This window comes from Neopelma chrysocephalum, unplaced genomic scaffold, assembly GCF_003984885.1.
Source record: "Neopelma chrysocephalum unplaced genomic scaffold, ASM398488v2 Primary Assembly neopelma1_71, whole genome shotgun sequence".
NCBI classification, from domain to species: Eukaryota; Metazoa; Chordata; class Aves; order Passeriformes; family Pipridae; genus Neopelma; species Neopelma chrysocephalum.
Window position 1 is genome coordinate 3618097 of NW_020897731.1, and position 22091 is coordinate 3640187.

Here is a 22091-nt window from a genome sequence, read left to right on the forward strand (position 1 = left end):
CTATGAAACTGTCACTACAGGCTAGATCTCATTTCTTAGCAATGACTTAGGATAATTTACTTTAATGCCTGTATTTTTAAAACAGGTTCAAGTTGCTAGAAAAAAGGGATGCTAAAGTTAGGCACCTAATATTGAAAAAATGTCCTGATTTTCTCAAGTGCTTCGTCTCCAGTGGCTTTCCCTGAAGTAACTACAAGATGCTTTGTTTCAAAACTTGCCAGAAAAAGGAATCTAAGACACTTATGGGTTTGACTCAGTTCAATTAAGAGGTGTGATGCGTGATGCTATAGGTTACCCTGCCTGGGCTCCAGCTTCCACTCCAGAATAGCACAAGTGAAACCTCTCATAAATGCATGTCCATGCATGTCAACTCAGCGTGGCAGTCTCATATATCGAGGGCATCTTGATGGCATTGGGTACCCATGTGTGGGCAATTGGATCTAGCCTTCGGAAAATACCTAGCTTAGCTCTTGTTCCTAAAATTTTGACTGACAGCATGGATTTTTCTTTCCAGAAATATGTATTTTCAAATATTTTTGCTTGATACTTTCCTTGAAAATGTATGCATATTAATTAGGAAATATTTTCTGAAGTGGTATTCAGTTCCATGGCCAAATCAGAATGACCCTTTTATTGGGAAACTTATAATAAATAATAATATAATGGCCAGTCTTCGCGAACGAAGATTTTGGGAAAGGTCTTTTACCTTTCCAGCCTGCGCAATGGATTTTTTAGGTGAGACACAGCCTGCGCTGAACTGAGCCCACCCTTTAATCCTAAGGTTCATCTGCCGGGGCCAAGCAAGCTTGGACAATGGCAGTGAGGTCCTCAGGACGTAGGTTTGTTTAGAGTGACCTTCTCATAGATGGATGGCCTTACAGGGCTAACGAGCTCCATCTGCCCGGGGGACTGGGATTCGAACCTGGGTTGCAGCGGTGAGAGTCCCGCATGCTAACCACTAGGCCACCAGGGGTCCCTGGGAAACTTAAGTGATACGTATATTCAGCATCCTTTGTAATGTGTAGTGCTAGTGATGACTTTGATAGTACATATCTCCATAAAGAGAATCTTTCACATCCAAGTAGAAAAACAAAGCAAAATGCTATTTTTGAGTGAGCAATTTTTTGCTGAGTTGCCATGGAGGTGCAGTCACCTAGGGGAGTTTATCCCATATCACTGGATGCTGGCAGTTCCTGTCCTGTATGACCAGATTTTAGGCACTTCAATCAGCAAGACTGCACATAATTTAGAGAAACTGCAGCTGGTCTTACAAAGCTCTATAATATAGGTGATTTTTACAAGGTGATGACATCTGTCAACACTAGTTGTGCCAAACCTGTGCTATTTCCCTGCTATCAGCATTAACATGAATCTGCTGCTGCGCTTTAGCTGAGTGTACTTTCAGACAAGTATACTGTGCCTCATTTCAAAGGTTGGATAGTATTTTCCAGAGCTTCTGGATCACAGGTTGCTCAGCACTCCCAAATTTGCCTGAGGGCTTACGTTAAAAGCCCGATGCAGACAGTTAGTTTAATAGTTTTCTCCAACTATTGAAATGTGAGTTTTCAATATAAATCTGACCTGCCTTTTAGTTGTCAGGGGAAGCAGGAATTTGTTCGTTGGTTCTGAACTGGGATGCATAATGGGGCCTTGGTGGCTTCTTTAGTGGCAAGAGCATTAGGAGGTCACCTTTGTTCTCACAGCTGCAGCAGTATGTTTCAGGCAGTCAGTGTGAATTACTCTCATGTTTTAGGAGACACAAGGTAAGGATGAGTATAAAAGCACAAGCACAATATGAAATATTTCAATGTGGCAAGGGCTTTCAAATTAACGGGTAATATTTCCTGATAATTGGAAACATTTGAGCCAGCTGGTGCAAATAGACCTGATGTCAGTGGAGTGACCCTGGTTTTCATCAGCTGGAAATCTGGACTGAATTTGTTCTCGGCTGATGGTGGGTGAGGTAGCTGAGCGACAGGGATCAGCTCATTGCATTTCAGTGCTGCACGTGCCTAATGCAATCAGCGTGACTAACAGGGGAGCTCACAGAGTGGCTGTTGAGGTGCCTTGTCATGAGGTATAATTGAACAATTAATCAGTTTTAACTCAATACAAAGCTAATTTAAGGAGACATTGTCTTCGGAAGGGCCTGGAGATTTTGTGGCCCCAAATGCTGATTATAAAGACTCAGGCTTGTAGCATTTCAACAGCTATTTTGGGATTGAGCTTCTCCAATATATGCAAAGGAACAACAGCCTGAAATAGCTGACAGTTCAGGGCCTCACTGGTTGCTTTGACTTTGTCACTGTTCAAAAAAGCTTGTAGTTCTGCCTAAAAGTTGAAGAGGATTCTGTTGAGTACTGCTGGTATGAGGGAAGTAGGACATAAACAAGAATGTAGCATGTAACAGATGTTAAGCATTAAGGTCAATAGTCCATGGACCAGGGCTTTTGAAAAGCTGCATAATTCCACTGAGTAGGTCAAGACACCAGACCAAGGCAAAGAGTCTAATCTTGGATACCTGTATATGTAACTTTGTGCTATCTATCTTGGTATCTGGTATAGGTACTCTCTTTGCAAGGCAGGATGGTTTGCACCATCTCTCTTGTTAGCTGTAAGGGCAGCCCACGAGGTGTTTTTCCACTGCGTGTGTGTCTGAGGTGGCAACTGAGGGCCTGGTTGTGTGTTTGCTCAGGAGAACTCTGCTTCTGCACTGTGGTAAGGAGCCGGCTCAAGATCCTATGGCGGGATCCCAGCTGGGGTCCTTTCTACTCTTACTGATTTCAAGGCGAACGTGAAACACAGTGGGAGCAAAACTCTTGTCATTTTACCAAGGTCAGAAGAGGGCCTAAGAAGATACAAAGGCAATAAAAGAAAAGATGATGAAAGTATGTATTACTTGGGTCAGTGCATGTCTTCCAACCACAGTACTCGGAGAAAGCTGCCTGATTAAGTGAATTACCTTTGTCTAGATCCTACTGGATAAGGGAGAGCAATAGATAACTCAGCTCTTTGCTTACAGTGAGATGTGTATGAGAGGATTCAATCCTGTGCCATCACTGAGGCTAGTCAGCATGGCTTGGGCTAGCCCTAACACACCTCTCATTGCTTTGTGTGTGCAAGGTGGCTCCAGGGTGCGGCTGACATCTGAGACGTTGGGTGGGCTTGGGGAGAGAAAACGGAGCTTTCCTCCAAGGCAGGTAGGACTGATGTTCTGGGAGCTGCTAAGTTCAGTCAGAGGGAGACAGGACTGAAGGCATGAGGCTACAAGCACTGGCTCCAGGGAAGGTGTAGTCAAGCTTAGGTTTTAAAATAGGAACATACTGAGTACTTTGAAACTGTAAGGATGAATAGATGAAAGGATTACAGTTAGTAAAGACCATGTGTGTTTTCTGAGAACTTGATAAATAGGAAAACAGAAAGAAAGGATGGGCTTATGGGCTGACAAGGCTCCATGTTTCAGGCTGGATTTTCTCAGAGTGGAAGTCAGCAAGGAGTGGCCAGCTCCTGCTTTGTATTTCTCTCTGAGCTACCTGGACTTAGCAGGAAGACATAATACCAGGGATCATTTCAGCATTTTATCCTGCATGTATCCTGGCGTATTTTAGTCCTCTAATTGCAAATAAACAAATTCTGTGTGTGTGTGTGTGAGCAGCCATACCTTCTGCCTGAGGATGTATTTGCTCATTCTGGACTCATGAAGGAGTAATATCTTCGTCAGAGAGCCTTATTCATTTTGTGCAGATAACATAAATAACATGAAGAGATCTCTTTCTTTCTCTTCTTGCCCCAGGAAGCAAAGTTTTTGTCATGGCCATTTTGAAATGCAGCATACACAGCTTAGACAGTGTAGAATTTACTTTTCTTTTAAGTCAGAAGGCTTCTGAAATTGGTCCCTGTACCAAACTGGGGGTTTTGTCAGTACACTAAAGAGGAAGGCAAATTTATACAGTAATATGAATTCATAGGTATGGAAATTATGTTTTTGTAGAAGATGTTTGTAATTCTTGTTCCGTTAGAATACAAAGCTGTATAAATGACTGAATCTTTGAAATAAATAACAAAACTTATAGGGATTTGAATACAGTTGGTTCTTGGCAGCCGACACTCAACGCTAGCATTTCTTATGATTTCTAAAATTTGAAGCTGTCATCTTTCATGGTTTTGTGTGACTGCCAACATAAATCCTTCTGTCTTTGGAAGGTGGAAGGAGAGGTGTGGTGAGCTGCTTGTGCAGCTGGTTTCAGGCTTTGTTTCCACTCCTTCCCAGTGTCTACCATCAGCTAAACTGGGTGTTTTGGGCAGTAGGGTAAAAAAAAAGCAAGTCTGTATGCACCTTCAGGTACACAGTTCCTACATATTCTCAGTGCTTTGGGGGAACTTAACTAGAAGTTTTATCTATCAAAAAGAACAGTTTAGGTCAAGCTGAAATGTTTTCCTGATTAGCTAAGGAAACCTAAAAGGAAAACCGGTGATTTTGTGGTTTTCAGCAACAGAACCTTACGCAAGGTCTTTCAAACTTCACAAACTTTACCTGCTTGCTTTAGCCACCATTGCTTGTCTGTGATTTGGGTGCAAGCAGTCCCGTTTGCAGTGGTGGCTGGGTTCCTCCAGGGCTGAAGACAGGCAATCCATAGCATCCAACGAATTCCCCCAGGAAAGATGGCATCTAGTCCTAGCAGCTGTAATGCCATTGCTTTGTTTTTGGCAATCACTGGTGAAAAACCTAGTCCAGACATACTCTATGACTTATTTCTCCTGAAGGTTTTGTTTGAATACAGTTTAAGAATCCACTTACATGGCAACACCTTTAAATTTTGTCTTGGAACAGGTGTGAACTCTTTTCAAGTCTACATGGCGTACAAAGATCTCTATCAAATGTCCGACAGCCAGGTATTGCTCTCAATGCTTTTCATTGCTGTGATCTGCCCTCTCTTTCTTGTCTCCCAACATGTGAAGAGTTGCTGAGGTGGAATCCCAGAGAAACATTCCCACTGACCTGAGTGGGACTGGGGGAAATGTGCAGCGGGGAACTTCCCTCGAGCGTCAGTGCTGAGCTATGGAGAACACCTGCGTGTTTCTTCAAGTGTATGATGTTCACCTTCTCAAGCAATTTTCTGGTGTCTCCCAACATTGCAGCCGCTCAGACCTGCTCAGGACTTCACTCATTTTATTTTGCAGTAATCTTTCAAGAACTCTAAGTCAGAGTGGGAGAAAAAGATGAAGCACTTGAGGCTTTTTGAGGTTTTCGAGGCAGTTTTGAGGTTTCAAGAGCTTCTTGGTTGCTGCAAGCAGTTAAATGGAGTTGCTCTTTGGGGGAGGTGGCCTTTTCTCATTAGGGCTGGAGATAACAATGAGCTTGTTTGTCCAGAGCTCATTACAGATTCCAGACTCTTCAGCTTTCCCATTCATACGTATCAAGCCACTGTAAATGAACAATGGCATCTGTTAGTAATAATAATGTTTGCTTATTCAGTTGAGAAAATGTTTCTTTCTTACTTATTCCCAGAGCTACAGCTCTTGGTCTCTTAAATAACTAACTGTTGTTACACCTCCAATACATGTGGTTGTAATTGGAATTTTAGACATAATAATATATAAATATTTTCTGAGAGGCAGTGCCTGTTAAATTCAACTCCCTGTTGGAATTACCAGGAGAAATACATCAAAATGTTTAATGTGTGGCTGGACTAATGGCTGTTACCTTGTTTAAATGCTCATGTTGCAAGCTGTGTATTGCAACCCATTCAGTGCTGCCTGAAATGCCCTAGTGCAAAAGTGGACACTGAAGAGACTATGTCTTCAGTATTTGATCCGTGCTTGAAAACTGGTCTCCCGTGTTACTGAAGTCTGGTTTAAACAAGGAACACATTAGCTGAATACCTTTTGGAAAGGAAACTGTATTTCAGTAGATCTGTGCTCAGAAATTACTAGTAAAAACAACAGGATCAACTATTGCCCTTCTTTATGGATGGGTTTTGACTCTTAGAAAGCAATTTTTAAAAAAAGGAATGCTCTAGAGAAATTACTGCAACTTCTAATTGGAGAATGAAAGATGTTGGTGAAAGTTCAACAATGTCTGCTCCAGGAAGATGGTGCAAAATGCCTGCCCTCCAGAAGAGAGGTGTTCTAGGTGTACTAAAAGTGTCTATAGTGCATGGGGGTAATTCTATTTTACGTTTGCTAAAACTGCAGAAAATAGACTCACTAAACTTTGACCTGTGTGGGAGGGCATGACGAGGCAGCTCTGCAATGCAGGGCTGGGGCAGACTCTGTGTCCCAGGGAAACCCAGCCCTGCTTGAGGCTGTTCACCCTGTCTTGGTGCAGAAGGGCAGAAGTTTGTCCTCTGGACAAGCTGGTGTGTACAGGGGTGAGTAAGTCAACACCAAACAGTGAAACTCAGGCTCTGAAAAGAGATAATGTGTTATTCACTGAGGTAATTACCAGCATAGAAGGTACTAAACTAGGTGAACAGAGAAGTCTGAGTGTTAAGTAATGTGTTTTCCTTATTCAGCAGTGTTTCCTTCTTTGTACTACCTGCAGCTTTATGAAGCCTTTACCTTTCTAAAGAGCCTTGGGGCTGTTATCCTGGTCCATGCTGAAAATGGAGACTTGATAGCTCAGGTGAGCAAACTGTCATTTTTATTTCACTTTGTGAGATGATTCCTTCTGAATCCAGCAGATACAAGTGAAGCAGAAAAATGTAAAGCCTTTTTCAGAGGTTTTGGGGGCAAAAAGTGGAACTGGAAAGCTTTATGCTAAAGTCTCTTGCTGCAACTATCAGCATGAGCAGCACAGTGAATTTGCAGTGGGTAATAAAGCTCACAGACCTATTTATTTTTAAGAATATTCTTATAAATCTTTGAAGTTTGCGAATAAGAAGTACTGTGTTCTTCTAAACATTTCCAAAATGTGTGTTTGTGTGTAATCCATGCTCTTTGAACATGCATCTCAGAACCAGGAAACTGGACTGAAATGCAGTATGTTCCATAAAACGTCCTGGATCCCCAGTGCAGACTTTGCAGGTCAGGTCCCTCGGGGTAGCTGCTGTCCTCGCACTGTAGTGTGCTGTGATCTGTGCCACAGCATGTCAGAAGAGGTAACCCAAGGACAGCTGTCAATAGCAAACCTCCCACTGGTCTTTCAGAGGCAGGATTCCCCTCTAAAACAGGGTGTGTGGGTTTGGGTGGGTGGTGTTGTGACTCTATACATTTATGGCGGATGAATCTTTTAAGGCCGTTGCAGAGATGTCTCACTCCTCTGATCCCTTGTACGTGCATCGAGCCCCTCTTAGGTCTGTGAGGCTCTGAGTGAGCCATGTGATTTATCTGCTGAGCTGCTTATCTGCTGGCTTATCCGCTAAGGATGAGGCTGCAGGACTGACAAGGAAATTACAGTAGGTAAAGCTGTCTTTGAGATCTGGACAAGGGAACTCACCTTGTCTCATGGTTAAGGGAGAACCTCAAGGGAATATTTGAGGAGTTGGGCAGTGTGTAAAAACTCTTGCCTTGGGTATATTTTGTTTTTCCCTCCATGGGGTTCTGTCCTCTATCTGCTTGGTTAGAATTTACCCCCTTGGAGAGCTGCCTTTCACTTTTGAGTTTGGCCAAAATGACCCCTGGGATCAAAAGTTACTAGTAAGGAGTCAACAGGCACATACAGTGCAGTCATGTCTTTCTCCCACTGAAACCAGGTGAAAACCCTCATTTGGATTCAAGAGAGAAAAAAAAGCTGATTTCTGATGAAGTTTAGAGTGATTTAAAACTACTAAATACATAATATATATAGTTTTAATACAACATAAAATACCAAGTAGAAGGAAAATTAATAATAAGAAACATGATTAAGTCAATATTACTGTAGGAATGGCAAAATAATACAAATCAAATGGCACCTGTTATGTTTTGAATCATTCCCCATTAAAATCAAGGCACACTCGTGGAATTGCATTTCTGATAGAAATCTATTTCAGTTACATTTTTCTCTGATTAGCCCTAATATACTGCCATGGGATATGAACATGCAGAACAGAAAAATTATTAGGAAAAGAAGAAGTAGTAAATAAATGTAAATTATGTTATATGTCAACATATTTCTTCACCATTGCCATGTCTCACACAATCAGTCTTTCTTTATGCTTTTATTTAGAAGGATTATTTGGATACTAAAAAGAGAGCTGCCTGCAGGTAGTTTTTTCAGGGCTGCCCTGCATGAAAATACAAATTCGATCTTATCAAACAAATATTCTGTTTTATTAGCACTATCAAGTCCTCTTACAGTGGGTAATTTTGTCATATGATCTGATTTTATGACTTTCTTCAAGATGCAAATCTATCCTATTTTGTGTAGCTATTCTGTAAAACTTGCTATTTTTTTATATGGCTCTAACTTCATCATTTACTGTATTTTAATTATCTGAAGTCTTTAACTGGCACTGTTTAGAGCCATTGCATTAGTGATACAGAACAGCTATTTATAAAATACCTATGAAAACTTATGTTTTTCTAACCACAGTATTCTTACACATTCAGATTAATACATTCCTAGTAATGCCTCTTCAGCCTTGATTGATTGGAGCAAAAGCTAAAGTATATGTAAATGTTAACTTCCTCTGGAGTCTTTTGGTAATGTGTGAGTTTTTTCCCCTTCAGGGACCTGGGATCAAATATTTATTAGATGACACATTCAAGTGTGTTTGGTAACTTCATCCAGGTCTCTAGGGGACATTTGTCTGTGTCACAGAGTCATTACATTGTTGAACTGGGCTCATTAGAGCCCTGCAGGCAGGGCAGGGCAGGAGGTACATCAGCAGCTCTGGTCCCGCTTCTGCTCTGCTGTCAAGCCTGGACCAACCTCAGATCAGAAGAAGTTGATCACTATTTTCTGCAATAAGGGAGATTTGTTCCAATACCACTGCTTGGCCTTAAATTAAGTGAAGCTTTTTGTCTATTTAAAAAAAATTATCCCACTGCTGTGAAGCTGGATAGCCCAGAATTTTTATTTACAAATCCCCGTTTGTCATAAGATGGACTTTTTGGTGTGGACACAGCGCCCTCGCAACTGGAGGGCACTGTTTTGCTTTTGTGAAAGCATAATTTTAGTGATTCACTGTGTAGGAAAAAGTGTTACAGAGAACTGAAAATGTCATCAATGCTGAAGGTTTAAGAAGGGTAACAGTGCTTTGTGGATTGCAGCCAGAGAGGAACTTGTGCAAGTAAAGAAGGAATCGCAGGGTGGAAGTACCTGTAGTTGCTATTTAGTATATTGGTTGAAGCCCGTTCTCTGAGCTCGTGTCTTGGTGTCAAGCAAGACTTTCTGGAGGGCAGAGGGGATTTATGGTGGTGGAGCCCAATGGCTCGAGGCACAAATACTCTCTATCGCACAGCAGAGACCTGTGTTGGCTGTGCTGGGTGGCATGGGACCAGTTTAGAGCCAGTGTTTTCAGTGTTCAGAGGGCTTATGCAGCTGCATTTACACAGACATTAAAAGGGGCAGTCAGACAATATGACTGTTATTAATCTCCCTGAGGATGCTGGGTGCAAGGGTCTCATCCTGGAGCTGTGTCAGCATTTATCTCTTGCATTCCAGGAACAAAAACGTATTCTGGAGATGGGAATCACTGGACCTGAGGGACATGCCCTGAGCAGGCCCGAAGAGGTAAGAGACTTCACTCATTTTGTCGTTTGTGGAAATATTTTGTTGAACATGTAGTATCAGAGCTTGGCTTCTGTACATGCAGATGATAGATGGGTGTATTGGGGAAGGCGGCAGTCTGCTTCTCCCAACTCCTCTTCCAGTGTTATTCAAAACCTGAAAAGTCCAGGTCCTTTCAGCTTGTTTGTTTGCCTGAAAAACCCCTTTGATGCTGCAGCAGATGTGTTCCCTCAGTCCAGGAATGAGCGTGTCCTTGTACACTCAGGAGATGCAGCTCCTGCTGCCCTGGAAATGGGTGTGCATGTATTTTTTAAGTGTGACCTTTGTGTTTTGATTTGTGATGACAAAAAAATTGGGCTTATCAGGGTAAAAATCAGCAGTGCAGCTTGAGGATTAGGCTTTGGAGTAACTGCGTTTATTGAAATGCTTTGACTGAAAAACTCCTATAGGATGCATGTGTACATATATACATGCATATGCATATACCCACATATAAATCTAATTCCGTGCTGGCAGATACCTTGGTGGCAGAAATGCAGGTGTAGAAATGCAAATGCGTGAGAATGGAAAGATGCTGTGAGGCAGCTCATTCTATGCAACTCCTTTATAATAAAATCCAGGCTCTGCTTTGGATCATCTCAGGCATCTGGAAGGGGTTTATTTAATGAGAAGGAAAATATGAAGACATGAGAGTGTCCCTTAATGTATATGCAGTTCAGACCCTTAATGGGGTGGTGGAGAGTGGTAATAGGAAGTGACTGCTTTCCTTGAAGACTAAAGAGATGAGGTCCTGGGGATTTAAGGCTAAACTTGAAGAGATTGTTGTGGTTTGCAGATCTTTATATAACCTCTCCCCAAGGCAAAAGGAATCAGCTTAATTGGTCGCATTCTTCTACTGAACTGTTTATGTACTTTTCCATTTTGCTGTTTAACTTCCACCTAAATTATTTTGAAAGAATTGAGTTGTTTCATTTTGATGTGAACAAGAGCCTAAGGGAAATCTTCATTTGCAGTTTCCTAGAAAGGAATTTGGCATCTTTCTGACCATGCATCTAGTCTGCCTCAGCCCCAGTGCTGAGGTACAAAGGCCCTACCTCCTTCCCTGCTCTTCTGAAGGTGCATTTGGGGCTTCCAGAGCAAATGTTGTCATAAAAGTCCTCGGACATCCTGAAGTGACGATCTGATTTAGGGAAAAATACTGTGAAGGATTAAGACATGTGGTTTTGGAAGGCCTAAGTTGCTCAACTTCTCTAGCACAACTCTTGGAGAGAAGTTTCTGTACCATTGAGTCAGTATTTTCAGTCACAACAGGGTCTTAGGTATTAAAATGCCAATACGGTGAGTTCATCTGGGAAGGATCTGGTATAAAACTGATGGCTGGGGAAAGGCGTCTCCAGAGCTGCTGGGAAACACTGCTTCTCCATCTGAAGATGCCTGCTTTGTGTGCCTACGTCCCAGATGGCTCCCTGGGAGGAGAGTGCCTTTACGCTTGCTGACAGAGGGGACTTACTGGGCAACGCTTCAAAGGTTTTTTTGGATTATGGGCTAAATTCAGTCCATAGTGCTGAAGTTGCTGTTTGAGAATACTTTACGTTCACTATCATCATTATGTAAAGATTAGGGTAAGCTGCCAGGGAGAGCTCAGAGGTTGTCTTTGAGCTGTGATGAAGTTTCTTGCTTCGTTCTCCTTCCAGCTGCAGAGTAGGAGTCTGAAGCAGAAAGGTGGGAGGGAGGTAAGGAAGAGCTGCATCAGCTGCTTGGACACGACCTTTCCTGGGGTGCAGGGAGCCAGGGAGCTGTGTTTGTGCTGGGGCAGCTGTATGCTGCTAGTTAGTACAGCCTGGCTGTGGTTACTGCTGGCATGAAGTGTTTGAGGCTGGGTTAGCTCCCTGTTTCCCAGCACTGTGTCTCTCTCCATGGAAGAAGCAGAACAAACCCCTGAAGAGTTGTTGCTGAACAGAAATATGGCTCAGTCTTCCAGTTCATTTTTTCTTCAGACTGCTTTTTCAGTTATCTTTTTCCTCCTTGTTTTCCTCAGCTTGAAGCAGAAGCAGTTTTCCGTGCCATCACCATTGCCAGTCGAATAAACTGCCCAGTGTACATCACCAAGGTGATGAGCAAGAGTGCAGCTGATATCATTGCACTGGCCAGAAAGAAAGGTAAGTGACTTGCTTTTCTCCCCCAGACTTGTATATTTTTGTTGAATAGAAACTTAGTGGAAAAACCTTTACATCTTGACCCCAATGACAGGCAATAGGGAAAGGTTATCAAAGAATGGTAGCACCATCACACTCTAAATATTTACGGCTGAGAAAGAGAAGGGGAAATCCTTTTAGATTTTTCAGTTGAGAAACTCTCCCCTTGAGGATCGCATTGTAATTCTTCTGGACCCTGTTTTCCCTTTTACTCTACCCTTAGACTGCTGTATCTCCATTTGTGGGAGGGAGATACTTTATTCCTAACAGGGTCTAGCACATCCTCCATGCCAGTATTTCAGGTTGTTACCCTCTGAGGGGTGGCTTGGGCAGTGACCCTGCATTTAGAGAAGCCTGGAGCTCACTCCTAGCCTTGCTACTTGAGATTGCCTCCCCCAGATGTGCACTGTGGGCCAACCCTGCTTGCTTGGCCCGTGGTGGAATCCAGGTTACAAAGCAGCCAAGAAGGACTTGCGAGCCTGAAGACAGCTGCTTTTGAAGCTGCATCTGCAAGTCAGGACTGTTCTGCTGGTTGGTACTACAGAGCTCATGAGCAATATGGAGAAGCCAAAGAGCAAATTATCGTCTTGATATTTGTATTCTTGGAGACTTGGAGTGTGGTGCTGGGGACCATCTGCTGCTATCTGCTGGTGCTGTGCCCAACCTGGGAGTAGTAAAAAGGCATCTGTCTGCTGAAGGATCCACCACCCAATGCACTCCAAATTGGAGCAACAGAGAGAACGTGGCTGTGATTAAAACAGTACAAATTAAAACCAGGTCTGAACTGTCTCCTTCTGGATTAGAAAGAGAGATTTGTAAATACACTGATCAAAAGCATGTGTAGCTCAGAGAGACTCCTTATTAATTTTTTATCACACAGACAACACCAGGGCTGCCTAATTTTCTGGGAGCTACGCGGGCTGTGTAGCAGTGTGTGAATTATACATGGCCCATGCAGCAAGCAGTGTAATGTGCTGAAGAAGAGAGTGGGTTGTAATTAGTTCCTAAATATCCTTGCTTTCTCCAAGGTCCCCTTGTTTTTGGAGAGCCGATCACTGCCAGCTTGGGCACAGATGGGACACATTACTGGAGCAAAAACTGGGCCAAGGCTGCAGCTTTTGTGACCTCACCACCTCTGAGCCCTGATCCTACCACTCCAGATCACTTAAATTCACTCTTAGCATGGTAAGACTCATTTTTTTTTTTACAGGCTCACGGTGAGGCAAGTCCAAAAGCCATATGGGATGAAGCATCTAGGGATCAGTTTTCTTTAGACCAGTCTTGTACGTGAAGCAGCGGAGAAAGGACGTAGAAAACCAGGGATAGTTATATCCTTATGCTTAGGCTGTCGGTCAGGTGAGCAGTCATGGACACTCCATGGTTAGCTTGATAGAGAGGCAACTGCTGGCTATTCAGGAATTAATTCTTCTCTTTCTGCTTTTCATGTGATTCCTAGTTGTACAACTAGATAGTCAGGACTTTGAACTGGCTTTCTCCCTAGCTCTCTGGTTTCTTTAGCTGAATTGTTAATCTATGATGAGATGGCATCCTCACTGTCCAGCATAAGCACCAGTCTGGTGGATAGACTCCCATCTATGAGAAAAGACTCAATGCTAAGCCCCAGTCATATGTGGCAAGCAGAGCCCCTGAAATGAGGGTTGTCCCTGAATGCAGAGATACCTAGAACTGAGAAAACTTCCCTGGGCCAATTTTTGCCAAAGCTGGTGTGGGGCTCTTCTGAAAACTGGCTTGTCCTAAACTAACTTGTATTTGTAGTAGAGTTCTGTGGTTTTTCCTCCTGCATATTGAAAACTTCTGACTTGGTAGTTTGTCTTCATCTGAGATAGAACAAAATCATAGAAGTTTACTTGTTCTTACAGCCTTGTTTTTACCTTTAGCTTCCCTTCTGTCTTTTTAGGCTCAGGGGTCCTCAAGTTGGAAGACAGCAAAGATAAGGGGCACATGTAGAGCAGGTTTGTCAGGAGAAAGAGACCAGAGTGGATTACAAGGAGACTGTCAGGGACTTGGTTGGAGACACACTGGAGACTGAAGGCCATCACTTGACAGGATGGCGGTGTGGGCTGACTGCCTTGAGGTTGACAGGGAAAGTTTAATTACTAGAGAGGTGAAAGGAATAAGGACAGCAGAGGGAGAAGTGTCTTTCTCATGTAGAAGACATCACCAGTGTCTTGCCAAAAACCCAGACTGTAAACCCATCTCTGAAAGTATTTTCTGGCTGTAGCCAACTGTGGGTCTCCTTTAGCTTAAGCAAAAGACCATCTGCTCTGAAATGATATAGAAATTCACAGCTGAAGTCCCAGCAGGATAGATTGCTAGGGCTGGAGTGACAAACTCAACTTACCATTCAAAACCTTATTTCACTCCTTACCTCTTGTCTCCCCTTTCTGGGGTTTCCAGTGCTCTAGACAGTGCAGTGGAGTTTGAACCTTAAAAGTTACCCGTTGGTCTTCAGAAAACTTTTCCTCCATGTGACTAACAGGCAGGTAATGTGGCTGGCAGTGCCAGTGTGGCTGGTAATGTAAAGCCCTGGCATGTGAAATTCCGATGCCCTGGAGCTGGATGGGCACATACACGTGATGGGAAGCTGCCGTCAGTCAGTGCCAGTGCTGTGGTGTGCACACATCTCTGTTTGCACTCGGTGGGTCAGGCTGTCCAGTCTACCAGAATCCACCCAGGCTTTAACTCAGCTGTTCTAATGATGCTGCATTAATGAATGCACAGTTGAGCTCTGAGTTACATGTGGCTCTGTTGTGACAGTCTGAACGGCAGAAATAGTTTTCCATAATTGAACTTTTTGTTCCCTAAAATATCATCATCATGGCTAGGCTTCGCGAACGAAGATTTGGGAAGGGCTCTACCCATTTTTCATGCAAGCGCGTTGGTGGCTAAAAAGGCCAATACGAGATAGACACGTCCGGTTGCAAAAGACACAGCAGAAAGACTCCTTAGATGGTATATTCTGCAAGGCTCGATTCTTTCTGCGTTGTCTTTTCTCCTCAAGAGTGATCCTGCGTGCCTTCTCAAAAGCATCAGCAGCGTTATAAATGGTCTGTCTCCAGGCCTCCCGATTGGAGGCCAGAGTAGACCAGTTATGGTGATCAATATGCCCGAGGCTGAGTTGTTGCTTCAGGGAGTCCTTGTATCTTTTCTTCGGAGCTCCTCTCTTGCGGCAGCCGGAGGCAAGTTCACCATAAAGCAGGATCTTAGGGAGGCGGTGGTCCTTCATCCTGGAGACGTGCCCTGCCCATCGCAGCTGTGTTCTCAGTAACATGGCCTCAATACTTGTGATTGCTGCCTGTTCAAGAACAGATGTATTGGTCACATAATCTGACCAGCGGATGTTCAGGATTGTACGGAGGCAGCGTTGATGGAAGCGTTCTAGGAGACGCAGGTGGTGGCGGTAGATGACCCATGATTCGGAACCATATAAAAGAGTAGACAGCACTATGGCTCTGTAAACACTGATCTTGGTACTTTTCTTCAAGTGTTTATTACGCCATACTCTTTTATGGAGTTTTCCAAAGGCACTATATGCCTTCGCTAACCTATTGTCTATCTCCCCGTCGATCTTACCATCTGAGGAGATGAGGCTGCCTAGGTAATTAAACTGTTGGACTGAATTGAGTTCTGATTGGCCGATGGTGATGTGGGGATGATGGAGGACTTCCTGAGGTGCAGGTTGATGGAGAACTTCAGTCTTCTTTAAGCTGACTTCCAGCCCAAAGAGCTCAGCAGCATCTGCAAAGCAGGATGTTAAATGCTGCAGAGCTGCTTCTGTGTGGGCAACAAGGGCGGCGTCATCAGCGTAAAGCAGCTCCCGGACAAGATGGTTTAGGGTCTTGGTGTGGGCCTTCAGTCGCCTTAGGTTGAATAGGCTTCCATCAGTACGATATCGAATGTAGATACCGTCCTGATCATCGAGATCTGCCGAGGCCCTTTGGAGCATCATGCTGAAAAAGATTGTGAATAGGGTAGGAGCGAGAACGCAGCCTTGTTTCACACCATTCTTTATTAGAAAGGGCTCAGAAAGTGTGTTGCCATATCTGACTTGGCCATGCTGATCCTCATGAAGTGAGATGATCATTTTAAGGAACTTGGGGGGACAACCTAAACGTTCCAAAATCTGCCAAAGACCTTTTCTGCTCACAGTATCGAAAGCCTTGGTGAGGTCGACAAAGGTTACATAGAGACCTTTGTTCTGTTCCCTACACTTCTGTTGCAGTTGTCTGAGAACAAATATCATGTCTGTGGTGCTCCTGTTGGCTCTGAAGCCACACTGACTTTCAGGTAGAATTTCTTCTGCTATAGCGGGTATTAGTCTGTTCAGGAGTATTCTTGCCAAGATTTTGCCAGCAATGGAGAGCAGAGTAATACCACGGTAATTTGAGCAGTCAGATTTAGTACCTTTCTTCTTATACAAGGTGATGATGACTGCATCACGAAGGTCTGAAGGTAGTTCGCCTAGTTCCCAACAGCGCACCACAAGCTCATGAAATTTAGCATGGAGTGCAAGGCCCCCATGTTTCCAGACTTCGGGTGGAATTCCATCAACCCCAGCTGCCTTACCGATTTTCACCTGCTGTATGGCCTTGAGGGTTTCTCCTAAAGTGGGGGCAGTATCCAATTCAAATTTCACCGGTTGTTGTGTGATGGACTGAATTGCTGAGTCTTGTACTACACGGTTGGTGCTGAAAAGAGTCTGAAAGTGTTCAGACCATCGATTCAGAATGGAGGTTTTATCTGTCAGAAGCGTTTGACCATCTGCACTGAGTAGTGGGCTTTGGACTTGGTACGTAGGCCCATATGCTGTTTTCAGGGCCTCATAGAAACCTTTGTGATCCCCTGTATCTGCACATAGTTGAGTTTTTGCAGCTAGATCGGTCCACCACTTGTTCTGGATGTCACGGAGTTTCTGCTGAAGCTTGCTGCATGCAAGACGAAAGGCTATTTTTCTTGTGTGACAGGATGGCAGTGCAAGGTGTGCTTGGTGGGCAGTTCTCTTCTTCCTCAACAAGTCCTGGATTTATTGATTGTTTTCATCAAACCAGTCCTTGTTCTTCTTGAGGGAGAACCCTAAGGATTCTTCAGAGGATTGCAGGATGCAGCTTTTAATATGATGCCAAATTGTTTCAGGAGAGGAATCTGCAGGATTTGTGGGATGGTTTTCGAGCCTGGTTTGAAGATTTGTCCCTAAAATAAGGATAATTTAAAAAATCACTTTCCTGGTGTGATCCATCAGTATCATCACTTGCAAAGAGTGAAGCTCATTGTGTGAGAGTAAGGCTCTTAGCCAGCACATGTGAATGTGTATCGAAATGTTTGACTCTTTACTCTGTCAGACATGGCTATATGTTTTCTAGAAGAGAGTCCCAAAATAATAGTATGTGGGTCAAAGCAGATTAGCTAAAATAGCAAGAGAATTTTTAGAATTGGAATCCATATAATGACTTTTTTAAACGAACATCAGAAAGACAAACTGGGGAGTTACAAAGTTTTCATTATCCTTCAAGCATGCAAAAATGGCTTTTTTTTTCTAGTGGATTAAAGTCCTGGATCTTAAATGACAGCAGCTTAGCCTGCTTTCAGTTTTAATACTTCGAATCTATACTGTGCAACTAAAGAAAGAACTGTATATTTTATCAGTCTACCCTGCATTTGTGGGGAATTTTATGCAAGGATGATAGTAAAGACAGCATTTCACATTTCTATTGCACTGTACGTTCAGATACCAGTATTTTACATTCATTAAAAAATCCTTACAGCATCCTTCCTCTGCAAGCATGAGGCATCCTGCTTGTGCTCTTTTCCACAGAAAGCATTGATTTTTCACTGAAAAGTTAAACGTCTAAAATACCCAGCGTGTCTCATGGGGTTTGCAGATTGGATTTACCTCATGGGATTTGGTCCTTGTTTCATCTTTGGGCCATGAACCTGAGTTACCTTTCATCTTCCACGGTGGGCTGCTGCATTATTGCAGCTGTGATGTGTCATCCCATGTGAACCAGAGATGTGAGATCTTGGTGCTTCATGGAAGATGTAACTTGCCCTGATAGCTTTGTTTATGGGAAAGAATAAGATGACAAGGTGCTGGTCTGGCATTTATTTTGTGGTGATCCCTTCTTGTCTCTCAGTTTTTTAGTTGATGTGATGCTTCTCCCCTGTTGGACAGTAGAGTGCATCCAGACAGCAGGAGTGCCTGTGTGGTTAACCAGGAGGTGTTGGGCAGCTCTCAAGCAACATGCTTCATCTTCAGAAATCTTCTGTTGATTTGACTGGACAGTGCAGTTCATGTCATTAATTGTCATTAAATGTCAGAGGAGAGAGAAAATGGAGTTCAGAGGAAGCAAGTCCTTTTCATCTTTCAGGGGCAGTAGCATAGTGTAAGAGTCACAGCACAACCTCAGGGAAATGGGCAGTGATACAGGGCCTGGCTGTGATATTCAGGTTTTCATGATTGTATCCATCAGAGTGCAGAAAAGAGAGAGGGTAAGCCACAGGAAGCTTTGCTGACAGAGGATCATCAGAAAGGAAGAAATGGCATTTCAATCTTATGACTTTATTGTTGCTTTAGAATAAATGAACGTGTAACTGATGGATTTGGTTTAATCCTATGGAGTAACACCAGGCAGTCTTTAATAATCAGGAAAAGCTAAAACATTAAATTCTTGGGTTTGGCTTCTTCTAAAAAGTGGATGAATGGGTGTGAGCATGGCGAAGAACCAGAAAAGAGGCTAAAGGTTCTTCTCTGCCAGCAATCATTAAGGCTGGCAGCCCAGAAAATTGCAGTAGAATTACTGATGTGTGACCCTTTTTTCTTCTGTACTTGGCTATTTGTTAGCTTTCTGGATCTAAATTTGTGGACCAGAATCATTCACGTGTTTCAGAGCTGGAACTTACATAATCAGTTAGAGAAAAGGATGACAGGCTCTTGGGGACATCACCCTTGTGGAGTGATGGAAGAGAAATCGTAGTTTTAATGTGCTTGCCTCCTGTAAGCTTAATCAAGAGCTAAAAATATCACCTATTTCCTGTGGATATTGGAGAACCTATCTTCTTTTTTGTCATTCTATTTTTGCAAGATTCTGCATATTGATTATGTTCTTCCTCCTTATTCCCAAGAGCAGCTGTGATCCAGTTCTGCTCTCTGAAAACAAAATTTTCTCTAGGCTGAAAAAACCTGACTTCTTAAATAAAAGCATTATTAGATGGTAGCTCTTTTTGTGTTTTATTCCATGCCTTTTTCTGTGTAAGACCTTTAAATTAGATAAATCCAGTTCATGTGTTTGACTTGGACTATGCCTTTTGATGTTTAATGAGAAGACTACCTGAAAAAAAATTTCCTTTATTTTCATGGTTCTGTTTTGAAAGGTCAGATAGGAAGTATTCATGTAAGGTTTGCAAGAAAAATATATGTGCAAGAGAGAAATACAGAGAAATAAGCTTGATGCTCATGACTTTGCACTGTAAAATTTGCCATTACTTTTTAATGTGGTTGTGAATTAATTTATCTTGAGAGTAGCAGACATTTCATACAAGCTTCCGATCATTTCCTTAATCCTGGATTAATCCTTTGTCCTGGTTAGTGGGGTTTTGCCTGATCTCTGTTGATAAGCAGCCTAAAACCAGAGGGGGCTGTAATCCAGGAGTTCAGGATGCTCCTGGGGGAAAGTGGAGATGTCCAGTGCCATTGTTGCTCTTCAGTGATCTGTAGCCAACATGTAAAGGCTGCTGGCATGATTTACAGCCTATGCCTCTGGTGTGTAGGCTTGAAAGGTCCATCCTCAGCCAGTGTGAGACCAAGGTCACCTTGGTGATTCCTGATCTAAACCTTCTGTGTGTTAACTCCACAGTGGGGACCTGCAGGTGACGGGAAGTGGACATTGCCCATATAGCACTGCCCAGAAAGCCGTTGGAAAGGACAACTTCACTATGATTCCTGAAGGGGTCAATGGAATTGAGGAAAGGATGACTGTTGTCTGGGACAAGGCTGTAGTAAGTAATTACTTACTTTTATGGACTAAAAAAAAATGGAGTGTTGACTGAATAATGAAGGCCAGGAGACTCTTGGCCAGTACTTTAATGACTTTCTAATGTATTTCTGAAAATTCCCTGAGAGAATGCTACTGCAAGGTGAATTGCTTGTTTCAAAAACCTCTTCCAGTTGTTTAAACTCAGGGCTGTGTTTCACTTCTGACACTGCACCATGATTGCATTTTATTAGACCTGAGGCTTCCCAGACTCCACTGCTCTATTTTCCAGTTGTGTCAGAGCGGATGCTTCTGAGAGTCGTAGTACCTGGAGCAATCTAATGATTCTGAAGTGGACCTCATATAAACGTGATGAATGGATTGTTTGAATTTGAGAAGTGTCTCGTTGTTTTTGAGAAATTACAAATGGATGGCAGCCGAGCCTGAGGCTAAATGATGAAATGCTTTGAAGGAGAACATTGCACGTAATTCATACTGGCATGTTTTGCAGTGGACTGCCGGTATAAGTCAGCAATTTTTTGATGATTCCATGGATCCTAATGTATAGTGATATTCTCCCTCTATTGTCTGTCTCCACATACACACCCATGCACGCTCACACACACACACTCATTACCTTACATTGCATTGTGCTCAAATGCATATTGCAGACTGGGAAGTGGTAGCATTTACAGTGCTCCAATGAGCACTTCTCCCAGACTGTATTTCATAGCCACTTTCTTCAGGGACTGCTATTGAGATTCCAAGCACAGAAGCAGCTTCAGGTGCCTGCCATGTAGGAACAAAGCAGGGAAGCAAGCAAAGCGCAACCAGCCAGTGATACTTCTCTTTTGTTACTCCTTCAGTGGGAAGGACCTGCAGCAAGGGCTGCAACATGGGATTTACAAGTGGTAACATTCAGTCCTGGGCCATCGAGTAGCTTATATTTTGCAAATCTCATGTTTTACCAGGCAGGAAATAAGTGTTTATTTAATACTAAAAAGTTTGGCATTGTTTTTCCTTAGAACATTGTTCTTGCTCATTGCCAGGGAAGACCCCAAAATACTCTACTGAGAAATCAAAATGCTGTTGTGTTCAGTTGTGACTACCATGCAAAGTTCTATTTGTGGTGACATTTCTCCAGGCAAGGACTTTATAATTGGAGTTGTATTACTCAGATGTATAGGTTTGGTAATACTAATAATAGAATGGACCTAATTTGCAAGAAATGTTCCCAGAAGTGTCAGACTCTTGATCTTTTGTTTCATTTCCTAATACTCATATATGTTTCTCTGTTTTAAAATTGGTTAAACATTTAAATGGAAATTACTAGGACTAGCAGCAGAACACACTTAGGCATCAGTGTGTAGAGAAAGGGACCTTAGATGACTGAGGACCTTGGTGGTATCACCTGCATTAAGGTTTCATTGGCTGTTCTTTGCAATGCCTGGAGTAACACATTCATTTATTTGAAACTCCCAAGTAATGTGCTTTATATAAAGTCCTGTGGGATAAAATCTCTTTCATGCGACATCACTGTATCTATAAAGTACATACTTTCCCATACTGTTCAGTACTCTCAATAGTAAATCCCCATTTCATAAGCATGTTTTGCTCAAATCACATTGTTTTTAGGCCACGGGCAAGATGGACGAGAGCCAGTTCGTAGCTGTCACCAGCACCAATGCTGCCAAAATCTTTAATCTGTATCCAAGAAAAGGCCGGATTGCTGTAGGATCGGATGCTGATGTTGTTATTTGGGACCCTGATAAGGTGAAGACTATAACAGCCAAAAGCCATAAATCGGTAAGGACAAAAGGAAAACCAGAAAGAAAAAAAGAAATGTCACTGTTGCTTTTCAGCTGTTGATCCTAAATCATGTGAACACCAAATACAGGGGATACAGAGGAGTGGAGTAACTGCCTGCTCCTATTCTGAAATGGGTAAATGTTTCAGGACATGAAAGTATTGAAATCCTGCATTGGGAACATTGGGATCAGGACAGGTTTCTTTTCTCTCTGCATATACCCTTGGAGTATGTATTTCTTTCATGCTTTAGGCAGATCTGTAAATAGGTGTGAAACAGCAGCTCTGCAACTGAGCTTAATAAGTCTGAGGATAAATTTAAAACCAGCTCATTTTTTTTGTTCATCTGAAAAGTACCTAATGTTATAAATTGCATGATTAAATCAGCAGTATGCTAAACTATGAGAGATGATGAAATGTTTTGATAATACAGCTCTAATCAGCTTC

At 42.8% G+C, this 22091-nt stretch overlaps 1 protein-coding gene across 3 annotated transcripts in view; it reads left to right on the forward strand.

The window, feature by feature from the left end:
• CRMP1 (collapsin response mediator protein 1) overlaps positions 1-22091 on the forward strand; it is a 53474-nt gene that overhangs the window by 25014 nt on the left and 6369 nt on the right. For all 3 annotated transcript variants that reach the window (XM_027686329.1, XM_027686330.1, XM_027686331.1), the window contains 7 exons: positions 4832-4893; positions 6545-6625; positions 9590-9658; positions 11694-11814; positions 12879-13035; positions 19722-19863; positions 21474-21644. In XM_027686329.1, the coding sequence (XP_027542130.1) occupies positions 4832-4893; positions 6545-6625; positions 9590-9658; positions 11694-11814; positions 12879-13035; positions 19722-19863; positions 21474-21644 (803 nt within the window). The remainder of the gene's footprint in view (positions 1-4831; positions 4894-6544; positions 6626-9589; positions 9659-11693; positions 11815-12878; positions 13036-19721; positions 19864-21473; positions 21645-22091) is intronic.